The sequence below is a fragment of the Lasiodiplodia theobromae genome, assembly GCF_012971845.1.
Source record: "Lasiodiplodia theobromae strain AM2As chromosome Unknown scaffold_20, whole genome shotgun sequence".
NCBI classification, from domain to species: Eukaryota; Fungi; Ascomycota; class Dothideomycetes; order Botryosphaeriales; family Botryosphaeriaceae; genus Lasiodiplodia; species Lasiodiplodia theobromae.
Window position 1 is genome coordinate 551,261 of NW_023336409.1, and position 12,865 is coordinate 564,125.

Genomic DNA, 12,865 nt, shown 5'->3' on the forward strand with positions numbered 1-12,865 from the left:
CTGCCTGGCAAGGGAGAGCTCTGTGCGGCGCCTCGGTGTGACCGTGAAACACAGCACGGTCAGGGAGTCGGTGGAGAGTCGCGGTGCTGTGGTGAGGTGTTTGGTCTATCATGTCCGTCATCGAGCAGGGCACCCTTGTTTGCCTGACAGGCATCACACCTCTGCCTTCTCTCTGCTAGAGGCCGTTTCCACAAGGCCGCTCACACAGCCCGCCTAGGCCGTAACAGGCTCTGGCTGGTGCTGGAACGAGCCAGGGCTGCAGCTGAGCGGTAGCCACACGTCCGCTCTGCTGTGGTTCTCAGGGCTGGGCGCGCGCGCTGTGACTGGCCGGCCAGCTGCGACATGGGCGCGCGTTACCGCCCCCACCCTGCACGCTCTGAAAATACACGCCTCCAAGCCCGCGCCATCCTCGCACCATGGAGCTGCCGCATGCGAGCACCGCTCAGCCGCACCTTCTCTCCATTCTCCTCCACCCTCTTGGGTGACCTTGCCGTCACCCTGCTATATAACAGCCTCCGGATTCTCCAGAATGTCGCCATGAATCAACAAGCCCACCGCTCCTCGTTTCGCTGCAGTTTATACCCCGGTCATTGAACCACCAGTAGCCGCCCGCCTCTCCGCTAGCTTCCGCCTACCTTATGTCGAGCTCCAGATCCAACTTTGAAATTCTCGAGTCGCGCCCCCCTTCTCGAACTCCCTCACGAGCACCCTCGCCAGAGCGACGAGACCCTTCCCCGCCACCGCCCGACCCGGCGCCGCCCCGCCGCAAGATGAAGAAGCAACACCCTCAGAAGGAGGTGGAGCAGTTTTGGGACAAATTCACCACCAAGCACCCGGGCAAGATCTTTACCATCCTGCCTGACAACCTCTACGCGAAGCGCGCCGCCGCCCACCACAAGAAAGAGCGGGATGCCGGGAGCCCGCAGGCCCAAAATGCCATGGCCTCCTACGAGGAGGCGGTGGACGCGTGTCAAGAGAAGGTCCGGAAAATAGTGCGCGACTGCCGGCGCATCAACCAGAAGTACAGAGGTAAGGGCCCCGTTACGCAAGCCAATTCCCAGGACCGGCTGCTGACGGCTTCGCCACTCAGATCCCCACTTTGATCTTGAGACGGATTTCCGGCGAAGCAAGCAGATGGGCGTCCCTCCGGACTGTCTGACTACATTAGGCGAGACCACGTCTGAGCTCAAGCCCATGTCCGTGAAAAGAATAGAGGTAAGACATTATTGCTTAGCGCTTACGCATGTTGTGGCTGACAAGGGTCCAGGACATCTTCGATAACCCGCGCTTCTTCGTCGACGGCGCCTCGGCAAATGATATTCGGCAGGGCAATGACGGCGACTGCTGGCTGATGTCCGCCCTATGCACGCTGAGCAACAAGAAGGATCTGATTGACCGCGTCTGCGTTGCGCGCGACGAAGACGTCGGTGTTTACGGTTTCGTCTTCCACAGAGGTCAGTGTTAAGATGCGCGTGTTATCAACGCCAAGGCGCTGACGATGCCCAGATGGAGAGTGGATCTCCGAAGTTATTGACGACAAGCTCTACCTTATCAAGGAGGATTTCGATGACTCGATCCGCGACCGCCACCAATGGCTCGAGCTGCAGAACAGAAAAAGCCCCGAGGAGGAGTACCGGACTGTGATGCAGACCGGCTCCAGAGCGTTGTACTTTGCGCAATGCAGCGACCCCAATGAGACATGGCTGCCGCTATTGGAAAAGGCGTACGCCAAAGCTCACGGTGACTACTCAGCCATCGATGGCGGCTTTGTGGGGGAGGGCATCGAGGATCTCACCGGCGGTGTCACCTCCGAGCTGTTCTCCACAGACATTCTCGACAAGAATAAGTTCTGGCAGGAGCTCATGCAGGTGAACAAAGAATTCCTCTTCGGCTGCGGTCAGATGGGTGGCAGCTACGGTGAGAGGAAAGGCATCCAGGAGAAACATGCCTACTCAATTATGGAGGCCAGAGAGATAGGAGAGCACAGATTACTCAAGCTGAGGTGAGTCGAATGAGACCGTAACACATAGGGCTTGACTAATATGTATAAGGAATCCATGGGGTAAGACAGAGTGGCGTGGAGCCTGGTCTGATGGGTCTGAGGAGTGGACTCCTGAGCGGATGCACGCACTCAACCACCGTTTCGGAGATGATGGTGTCTTCTGGATCAGCTACAAGGATCTCCTGCGCCACTACCAGCACTTCGATCGCACCCGCCTTTTCGGCCCTGAGTGGACCATCACCCAGCAGTGGACCAGCCTCAACGTTCCGTGGTCCGTCGACTACCTCGACACCAAGTTTACCATCACCCTCAACAAGGCGAGCCCAGTCGTCATCGTCCTCCAGCAGCTTGATGACCGTTACTTTGCCGGTCTCGAGGGTCCCTATGACTTCCACCTCCAGTTCCGCGTCCACAGGGGAGATGAGCCCGACTACATTGTTCGCAGCAATGGCCCCTACTACATGAAGCGCTCTGTCAGCACAGAGATTGATCTTGAGCCCGGCACATACACGGTCCTTCTCAAGATCACGGCTAAGCGCTATGCAAGGCCCACTCCTATTGAGGTCGTGCGGGACAATTGCTTCAACCGCAGGGAGAAGTTGCTTTCGACCGGCCTCAGCTATGATCTTGCTCACGCCAAGGGCCAATTCAAGCAGCTGGCCAGGGATGAAAAACAACGACAGAAGAGGGAGCGCAAGGCCCTGGAGAAGGCGAAGAGGAAGAAGCATCACGAGAAGATGCGCAAGCAGCGCCAGAAGGCAAAGCTTCGGGAGCAGAAGAAGCAAATCAGGCGTGCCCAGAAGCAGGCCGAAGGAGCAGCACCAAACGGTGTTCCGACCCCTCTGTCATTGGACGACAAGGTCGACGCTGCCGACCCGCTTGGCATCTGTATGAGCGACGACGCGGAAGAGACCAAGCAATCTGGCCGCTCCCACCACCGCGGTAGGTCTTCGACTTCTGGCGCTCAGGTCCCTATGCGAGTTGAGGCAGCGCACAACGCCATGGAAAACTCTGGTGCATTCCAGGGTCGTGGAGGTTACAATGGTCGTGGCGGCTACAACGGCCGTGGCGGATACAACGAATCCACCGAGTCCTTCCCCGAGATCGTCACCGAACCCGCCGAGGACAAGGTTCCTTCCCACCACAACTCACCCTCCCTGACCTTCCAAGCTCCTACTCCGATCGACGGCGAGCCTGGGTTCGGAGGCCGCGGTGGTTACAATGGCCGTGGTGGCTATAACGAGGGACGTGGCGGCTACAATGAGGGCCGCGGCGGTTACAATGATGGTGAAAATGATTCACACCCCCACACCCCTCGCTCGTTGGGTACTCCCGAGATTGGTGCGCCGCCCAACGCATACGACCGCCGCCCTCCTGCCGAGACCTTGCCCATTGAGGGCCGCGAGTCCCCTGCTGGAGAATTCACTGGTCGTGGTGGCTACAACGGTCGTGGCGGTTATAACGGCCGTGGTGGTTACAACGATGCCCCTGAGTCTGACTCTCGTTCTGGCACTCCTCAGCTTCCGCACAGGACTTCATCGCCCTCCCGGGGCTACACTGGCCGTGGTGGATACAATGGTAGAGGGGGCTACAACGACGCAGTTGATGCCGCTCGTCCTGATACACCACCTCCGGGTTCTCGTGCCAGGTCTCCTTCTGCCTCGCCCGCCCCCGAGCAAGGCTACACGGGTCGGGGTGGCTACAACGGTCGCGGCGGCTACAATGGCCGTGGTGGCTACAATGAGGATGGTAAGAAGGAGGCTCGGAACGCCTCCCCAGCCCCTTCGCCTAGCGGCCGTCGTGCGACATCTCCTCAGCCCCCACGCCCGCGCCGCCGTGATACATTGTCGCCACACCCTGGTGTCCCCCCGATTCACATCAACCGTTCGCGTGGCTCTTCTATTGCTGGCTCTATTGTTGATGCTTCGGGCATCAGCGACAGCGATCTTTCTTGGGACTCCGAATTGGATGATCCCACCAGCGACTCCGACTCTGAGGATGAGTTCTACGGAGCTCACCACCATGTTAGCCTCATTGAGAAGATGCACATGCTCCAAGGCGACCATGACGCGGAGCGCCGTGAGGACCAACCTGAGGAGGAGGACCCCGATGACAGATTCGAGCGTGATCCCTGGAATGCAGTTTGCGTTGTCGGTCTCCGCGTCTACAGCAAGGACGGCGACGTGACGATTGATGTCGTCAGGCCGAAGCGCGAGGAGACCAAGAAGGGTAAGGGTCTCGACAGGACCCTTGACATCGACGATTCCGCCAAGGATGCGACCAGGGGGCTGGGCATCATGACGCCCGATCCTAGTTACGGAAGGTTTGGTGCCTATGCCCGCAGAGTCGGTAGTGCGCCTGCAAATATCGAACTGTCGAAGCAGGGATGAAGGTTCTCACACATGAGGTAATGTTGATGATTGTAGATGGTACACTTCTTGGACATGAGTTGGACGGCTTTTGTTTGTTAGCGTTGAGTTTTTTCTTTGGACGATCGTTGATGCGGCTGTCTTTTGGAGTTGGTTGTCTGTTACACACACGTCTCGGTCGTTTACGCATAGCCATGGTTTTACGCTCTGTTTTTAAAGTCATTCAATTCATCGTTCATACAGCGTCGCAAGATATCTATACAGTTCAAAGGCTAATATGTATTGTCTACAACATCGATATGATATTATTTCACACGTCGCTTAGATTGCGCGACGTACACACTCCACAACGCATTCTCTTCTCCTACTTTCCAAAGTCTCTCTCACTTCCTGACCCTCTGGAAAAACGCCTCGGCCTTCTTCAACGCCTCCGCATATTCCTTGGTAAACCCGACGACGTGGCCTGTCAACGCAATGTCATGCGGAGCATACGGCACGATCTCAAGCTCACACGGCTGACCTCCTCCTCCCCTCTTCTCATTCACCTTCTTCATCCCCTCGAAGAACTCGACGTTGTCGTGGAACAGCAGCTCCCGCCCACCGGTCTGCATCCAGACGGGCGAGGGCGAATGGTACGGTTCCGCATTCACAGCCGATATCCAAACGTCCTTGACCAGCCCTTCACGGTGGCCCGCGTAGACCCGTGCGCCCCAGGCGCCGAAGCCCGTCGAGATGTAGTCGGACGGGTAGTTGGGCGAGCGCACGATATAGGCGGCGTCGAGGGCCAGGCTCGGGTTCGTCCAGGGGGACCAGAGCCAGGCGCAGGCCGGTGGTTCCACACCGATTTCGGCGCCGTACGTGGCCAGGTAGCGTAGCAGCCCGTTGACGATGTTGCCGCCCGCGCTGTCGCCCGAGACGATGATGCGTGATGCAGGGATGCGGCAGGAGCGGAGGAGGTAGAGGTAGGACGTCAGCGCGTCTTGTAGGGCCGCCGGGTACCGCGCGTGGGTCGGCGCGCCGGCGAGCCGGTATTGCGGGCAGAAGACGTGCGAGACGGAAGAGGCGCCGCAGGTCTGCAGCATGGTGCGGGCGAGGTGGCCGCAGTCCTTGTCGCGGCCGTCGCCCAGGACGAAGGCGCCGCCGTGGAAGTGGAGGACGATTGCCTTGTCGTCATCGTCGTCGTCGTTGTTGCTGCTGCCCTTCGTATACGGCTCTGAATACCACGTTCCCCCAATCTTCTCCGGCCTCGTAATCCCGTCGTCGTCCACAAGCGGGCCCCGGTAGATAGAGTCCTCCGCCGGCTCCATGACGACGAACCGGCTCCCCTCGGCGCCGGGCGCGAGCGACAGCGGCACGTGCACCTCGATCTCGGCGCTGTGGTGCACGATGGCCCGCAGCAGCCGCACGCCGATGGCCTGCCGCCACGTCCAGCGCGGCTCCGGCCGGGTCAGGGACGGGAAGAGCAGGTAGAGCAGGGCGCTGAGCGGGAGGCGGATGGTGGCTTCGAACCAGAGGGCCCAGAGGGCGTAGAGGGTTTTGAAGGGTTGGCGGGTTAGGAGGGTGGGGGATGCCATTGTGGTGGTGGGGATGGATTGGGAGGGATGGGTTCGGGGAGGTGAGAGGTCTGAGGGCTGGTGTTGGAAGTTGAGCTGTTGTGGTGATGAGGGCTGTGGGATGCTTAAAGCTGACAAAGGCGGTGTAATTGATGAATGGTGACGTATCTTCGCGTCTCTCTTGTCGTTTCTGATGCGGAGAGCGGCGGATGTTGTTTTGTTTTTTTATAATAGTGGAGAAGGACCTTGGCGTTGTTCGAGCAAGCTGGCACAAGTTACCTAGGTATTTGGTCTAATTGCTCGGATGCGGGGGGAATGTCGATCATCTGAAGCTGGGATTTAAGCTTTCACTTCGTTTCTCGCGCTATCCTCTCCTCTTTTGTTGAAAGTTGTATTGGAAGAAGTTTGGCCGGCGGGGTGTAGTTGGACCGATGCTTGGTTGCCGAGGCAAAGGGTCTCGGGCACTGTACAGGAAGTGGTCATAGCTCCAAATTGCGTTGACTGCCAACCTGCTGGAGGCCGGACAAAAGCATGTGGATATGCGGAGGGTTTGCAGTCAGAGACTGGCGCAAAAAAATAGCAGCGTCAGAATAGTGTATGCGGAGAATATATAGTCGGACGATGAGAGCTGTCCGAGAACGGGCTGGTGTAGGGTATCGTATAGAATAAGTTAAAAAGTCCGTGTATGTAATACTCACGAGATGAATCTGGTCCGGGCGCTCGCTTAATACGGGACTTCTTCCGGGACATCCTCTTTCCCCTTAAGAACGTAGTACTATTCTTGATCAACGACACTGCTTTAGCTACTTATCACGATATAGAAGTAAGCCTGCAGCATTATTCTCCAGACTTAAAGCATTTAGTTGTTATTTTTAGCAAAGCAGCATTATTCTGTCCCTTAGTCCCAGATACACCGCCACAGATATTAACATGGATCGGGCGTTTCAACGCCCGCACTCCGAGGCTCCGAGGATTACTTCAACGAGTGAGAATGAAGCCAAGCCAGGTACGCAGTGACTGCCAAGCAGGTAGTCGACTGGGCGCCACAATATCCCCTATATACTGCACCAGACGCCACAGCCAAGACGTGGTCTTACCGCAAAAAGAAATGCGGCCTTGAAGCTGCACTGTCGTCAACATGGCGGTAGTAAACCTCAAAAGATTCGGACACAGGTTCAGGACCCTCCGAAAGCGAACTTTTGTTGTATTTTGAGATTTTTTTTACTGTTGAACACGCGTACTGGTAAAGGGGCTGAGCTTGCAAGAGACGTCAAGCTGTTGAGATGGAAGATGTATTTAAAGAGAAGTTTACGCAGCTGCAGATCAACACTCCATTCGTTTGATTCGATTCTTCAACATGCTTTTCTTGACATCATTTTTAACTCTGGGGACCGTGGTTTCGGCCGCAGCTGTACCCACTGAAAGCCTGCAGTCATGCTTGCTGACGGCCGTTGGCACCAACGACACTCTCGTGGCGTTCCCAGACGACGCCCAGTACCAAGAGAACGACGTCCACATGTACAACCTAGATGTTCCCATTATCCCGGCCGCCGTCACATACCCACAGAGCGTCGAGATGATCTCGGAGATCGTCAAGTGCGCTGCTAAGCATGAACACAAAGTCCAGGCAAGAACCGGCGGCTACAGCTTCGGAAACTACTGTACGGCTCTATATTACCCCAGAAAAGCAAACTGCTGATTCCATGCAGGCCTCGGCGGCAGCAATCTGACGACCGTCGTCGTCGACACGCAGCACCTCAAGCACTTCTCCATGGACGAAAGCACCTGGATCGCCACCGTCGGCGCCGGGCACCGTCTCCAAGAAGTTGCCGACAAGATGAGCGCTGCAGGCGGCCGCGCTATCGCGCAAGGAGTCGCGCCCTACGTCGGCATCGGCGGACACGCGACCATCGGCGGACTGGGCCCTTTGTCGCGGCAGCTGGGCACGGCAGCCGATCAAGTCGTCGAAGTGCAGGTCGTCCTGGCCAACGGCACCGTCGCCCGCGCCTCACGCACCGAGAACGCGGACCTCTTCTTCACGCTCCGCGGTGCCGGCGCCGGATTCGGCGTCGTGACTGAGTTCCTGTTCCAGACGTCGCCGGAGCCGAGCGCTGAGGAGATGATCGACTATACCTTCACCATCCGAAACACCTCTTCTTCGACCAACACAACCGTCTCGTCTTCCCGCGAGCTCTACGCCGAGACGCTCAAGACCTGGAACACCATAATCAGCGACCCGGACCTATCTTGGAACCTCAGCTCAACCGCAACGATGCACGCAAGCGGCCTGCGCATCCACGGCCGCTACTACGGCCAGCGCGCGGCCTTCGACGCCCTCGCTCTCTCCACCCGCATCCCCAACATCCTGACGTCCGACGTCCTCTCCGGCACCGAGGCAGACTTGGCCTCCGGCTTCCGCATCCTGGGCGGCGACCCCATCAGCTTCTACGCCAAATCACTGGCGTTTTCCGAAGCCAGCGATAGCAATAGCGGCACGCTGATGACGAACGAGAGCATCGACGCGCTGCTGGACTACATCGATACGGCCGAGAAGGACACGCTGACCTGGTTCGTAATTTTTGATTTGGCTGGTGGTAAGGTCAACGCCGTGCCGGCAGACGACGCGGCGTACAGCCTGCGCGACACGCTGTACTTCCTACAGGCGTACGTCGTCGACAAGCCCCGTGTCGACGAGACGACGCGGAATTTCTTGAACGGACTGGTTGACAATATCAAGGCGAATGTTCCAGGTGTGCGTGGAGCGTATCCTGGCTTCGTCGATCCGGGACTGGGAGATGAGGAGGGCGCGGAGCAGTACTGGGGCGCGAATCTGCCGAAGCTGAGGACGATCAAGGCCGATGTCGATCCGGCTGATGTGTTTAGCAATCCTCAGTCGGTGAGGCCTGCGGCTGAGGAGTGAGCGTGGCTGTATATGCAGTCGAGTGGGTCGTAAAAGGAATTAGTCCCCCCTATCCTCTGTAACCATGCGTATCCTAGCAGTTATCCAACTTAAAATATTCATCATCTCTACGCTAATATACATTCGTATGAAGACTTCGTCTCTGATAAGACGTATCTTGGGAGGGCCTTCCCATAGCATACCCACTTGTGTCACCAGTGGAAGTGCTAATATCTTGTGGGACTCGGGACGCATCTGCTATGTCTCCGGCACGGAGATACAAACGAATTGCCCCGCAGAGTCCCATGAACGAACAACTGCCTGATTGAGCGACGTGGAGCAGCTTATCGATAAGAGCAACGGATATGTCATTGCCTCCAGAGCCGAGCGTCACCACTTTCCCCACCCCACCTTTCTGCTGAGCACCTCCGTGACCTGTACGATAATGGTCCCGGCGCGGCGGGGCGCTCCCGTTGGGCCGTCGACCCCTCCAGCAATTAGTAAAAAGCTGCGATAAACCCTCTGAATAAATTCCCCTCTCTTGAAGCGTCCCACATTTTTCTCATCCGCCATTCCTTCAGCTTCAGCTTTCTCTACTTCATCTCAGTCTATTTTACCGGTAGCTTGCTTCCCACCAAATATCTCCGCAGCTTTAGACGACAATGGGCTCCAAGAACTGGCAAGAAATCGCAACCGCGAAGCGTGAGGCGATCCTGGCCTCCATCCCCAAGGAATACATCATCCCCGACCTGCCCACTCCGGAGCAGCAGCGCGACGTGACGGGCACCTTCGTGCACAAGTACCTCAGTCCGCAGGAAATCGAGATCACGGAGACAGACGCCCCAGGCATCGTCGCCAAGACGACGACGGGAGAATGGACCGCCGTCGAAGTCACCAAAGCCTTCATCCACCGCGCATGCATCGCACACCAATTGGTTCGTGAACATTTCTCCTTCCTTTCCCTCTGCCGATAACCACCAATTCTCCACAACAACAACATGACTGATAGTAAACCCCCCAGACAAACTGCCTCCACGAAACCGCCTTCCCCGCCGCCCTCGCCTCCGCCGCGGCGCTGGACGCGCACTTCTCGCAAACCCGCACCCCCCTCGGTCCCCTCCACGGCCTCCCCATCTCCCTAAAAGACCAATTCCACGTCCGCGGTCTCGAAACCTCCATGGGCTACGTGGGGTGGCTCGGCACCTTCGAAGGCCACGCCCCCCCGCACCCCAACTACCCCATCGCCACCGAATCCGCCCTCGTCACCATCCTCCGCTCCCTCGGCGCCGTCATCTACGTCAAAACCGCCGTCCCGCACACCCTCATGTGCGGCGAGACGGTCAACAACATCATCGGCTACACGCTGTCGCCCACCAACCGCCTCCTCTCCTCGGGCGGCTCCTCCGGCGGCGAGGGCGCGCTGATCGCGCTCAAGGGCTCCCCCCTCGGCCTGGGCACCGACATCGGCGGCTCCATCCGCATCCCCGCGGCGTTCAATGGCGTCTACGGCCTGCGCCCCAGCACCGGCCGCCTGCCGTACGAAGGCATGGCGAACAGCATGGCGGGCCAGAACAGCGTGCTCAGCGTCGTCGGGCCGCTGGCCGGCAGCGTCGGCGCCCTACAGTTACTCGTAAAAGCCGTCCTAAGCGCGGCGCAGCCGTGGCGCGTCGACCCGGCCGTCGTCGAGCTGCCGTGGCGGGCGGAGAAGGAGGAGAACACCAACAAGAAACTCACCTTCGGCCTGCTCCGCGACGACGGCGTCGTCCGCGTCACGCCGCCCGTCGCGCGCGCGCTGTCTCTCGCCGCCGACAAGCTGCGCGCGGCGGGCCACACCGTCGTCGAGTGGACGCCGCCAGCCGAAGCCTCACACGCCGCCATCGTCGACTGCTGCGCGCGCACGTGGACGTACGACGGCGGCCGCGACACCATCAGCGCCTTTGCCCTCTCCGGCGAGCCGCAGGCCGAGCACGTGCAGATGCCGTGGCCGGCGCCTTTGGCTTCTGAAGCCACCGCCACCGAGATCGCGGCCAACAACGTGCGGCAGCGCCGGCTGCAGAAGGCGTATCTGGATTACTGGAATGGTACTGATGTCGATGTTATTATCAGTCCTGTCGCGCCGTTCCCGGCTGCGCGCCCGAAGCAGTACAAGTACTACGGGTATTCGATGTGGGTGAATTTGCTCGACTATACGAGCGTCGTCGTGCCCGTGACGAGGGCGAGTAAAGAGGTCGATCGGCCGGTGGGGATGGCGGAATTTGAGCCGAGGAGCGAGTTGGAGAGGGAGACGCAGGAGTCGTATGATCCGGACATCTATGATGGTGCGCCTGTGGCGTTGCAGTTTGTGGGCAGGAGGCTGGAGGAGGAGAAGATGCTGAAGGTGGCCGAGGTGGTGGATGCGGTGTTGAAGGGGTGAAGAAATGAGAGTGGAATGTGAAGAGGAAAGCGGATTCAAGGGGGTCTGTGGCCTTGGAAAGATTTTAGAGATGATGATGATGATGATGGAGGGTTTCCGTGGCAAGTTTAGCAGTAGCCATGTTTTAATGTCCGAAATGTGTAATGAGTGTCTACGTCAGTCTTTATTTTTGTCCCGCTTGCTCTTCTCTTCTTGGTTACTTCTCTTTCACCGAGCCTCAGAGTAAAAAGATGTGCTTCAATGTAGAATTTTGCATGGCCGTGTGGTGAAGTTCACTCGAAGTGCAGTAATGTGTTGTCGTACCTCACCCCCTAGAACAGTTAGCGATGTCCACTGTACAGCAGAGAAAGAGCAACAAGAGATATAAATATAAGCGAGGGGCCAAGTCGTACTCCAGATCGCGTAGCTAAAATGCGTTCGACTCTGGGATTCATGTTCAATGGCTAGCACAGGTCGGTGTTGGTAGGTGAAGCTGACTTGAGATGGACAGCCACACTTGCTGGTGGAAATAGGTCGCTATAACAGGCTGGGCCTTTCCGCTACCTCTGCAATCTCAATCATTACCAGCGCATTATTACCTTCGCTAGAGATCTCCAACTTCCTTTAAAGCTCAAGACAAATGTAAGTAGATCACATCATCGAAAAGACGTCAAGCACGCAGTCAGATCCAAAGACGACAATAAAGAAAAGGCGCGGCAGTGGTATATAGCATATATCAACAAGAACATAGTATGTCGGCTACCTCTTCTCTCATCCCTTTTGAGAGAAGTAAACACTATCAGCCGGGTATGTGATATCGACAGTCAGGTGAGGAAATGCGTTACAGGATGAGGGGGAAAAAAAAGAATTTTCGAGCAACATTTGGCAAGTAAATGCGTTCAAATGTTGTCGGGGGGGGGGTTTGGTCTTTTGCAGGGGGTGGTCATAATACATGAGAAAAATAAAGCTTTCAAAGTAGTAGCAGCGCTTTTTCATCTTTCACCGGATGGATCAGTCATCTGTTTTTCCCCTTTTCCTGTACCCAACGTCCTTGCAGAATTAGATAGCCGGTTTGAGCCAAGAAGCGCATGGAGGAGAAAAGAAGAATTCGTTCCAATAAGAGCAGAACTTTTCATGTCTCGAAGCGAACAAGTGGGGTTTGAAGCGGAAGGAAGGGTGCTGACCTGCTCTTGGTGAGAAAATAATAAGCGACCGTGGGGATTATTGCCGCTTTTTCCGATCCAAGAGCAAAAGAAGGGGGGTAAGCGGGCAAGTCGGCATCCTCAGGGGAGGTGCCTCTTATTTCCGCTTTTTTCCCGCTACCTTTCAGCACACTTTTAACCCAACCCCAAGCCCGTCTTCCCAATCGGCCGTAGAAGAACAGTGAAATGATATCGTATCTAAGCGTCAACTTTCAGCGTCGTCCCATGACTGTGGTATCTCACTCCACAATTCGTTCGTTCTCTTGTAATGGGTTGCCATAGAGTCATCCCCAGCCCGGTGCTCCCGTCATGAATGCATCAGGCCCGCCGACATTGCCCGGGTGTGCTTGTAGCTCAATGCCTTCCATCAGAGCACCGTTAGGACCCACGGTTCCAACGACCGAGCCTGTCGTCTCTGGTAGAATTCGCGGGCCTTTACCAGCTTGAG

General features: G+C 57.1%; 4 protein-coding genes across 4 annotated transcripts; 3 read left to right on the plus strand and 1 right to left on the minus strand.

The window, feature by feature from the left end:
• Positions 1-770: 770 nt before the first annotated feature.
• Positions 771-4,392, plus strand: LTHEOB_6949 (Calpain-like protein; the record flags this gene model as incomplete). The annotated part of the gene is made up of 5 exons (XM_035516260.1): positions 771-1,029; positions 1,091-1,215; positions 1,268-1,454; positions 1,507-2,002; positions 2,052-4,392. The coding sequence occupies 5 exons, from the start codon at positions 771-773 to the stop codon at positions 4,390-4,392; spliced, it is 3,408 nt and encodes a 1,135-aa protein (XP_035371916.1).
• A 362-nt stretch (positions 4,393-4,754) lies between these two features.
• On the minus strand, positions 4,755-5,945 carry LTHEOB_6950 (Alpha beta hydrolase fold-3 domain containing protein; the record flags this gene model as incomplete). The annotated part of the gene is made up of 1 exon (XM_035516262.1): positions 4,755-5,945. One exon carries the CDS (start codon positions 5,943-5,945, stop codon positions 4,755-4,757), a length of 1,191 nt encoding a protein of 396 aa, XP_035371917.1.
• Positions 5,946-7,281: 1,336 nt separating this feature from the next.
• Positions 7,282-8,844, plus strand: LTHEOB_6951 (Glucooligosaccharide protein; the record flags this gene model as incomplete). Its single annotated transcript, XM_035516263.1, has 2 exons — positions 7,282-7,585; positions 7,634-8,844. 2 exons carry the CDS (start codon positions 7,282-7,284, stop codon positions 8,842-8,844), a joined length of 1,515 nt encoding a protein of 504 aa, XP_035371918.1.
• Positions 8,845-9,485: 641 nt separating this feature from the next.
• LTHEOB_6952 (General amidase) lies at positions 9,486-11,236 on the plus strand (the record flags this gene model as incomplete). Its single annotated transcript, XM_035516264.1, has 2 exons — positions 9,486-9,758; positions 9,845-11,236. The coding sequence occupies 2 exons, from the start codon at positions 9,486-9,488 to the stop codon at positions 11,234-11,236; spliced, it is 1,665 nt and encodes a 554-aa protein (XP_035371919.1).
• Between the last annotated feature and the right edge of the window lie 1,629 nt (positions 11,237-12,865).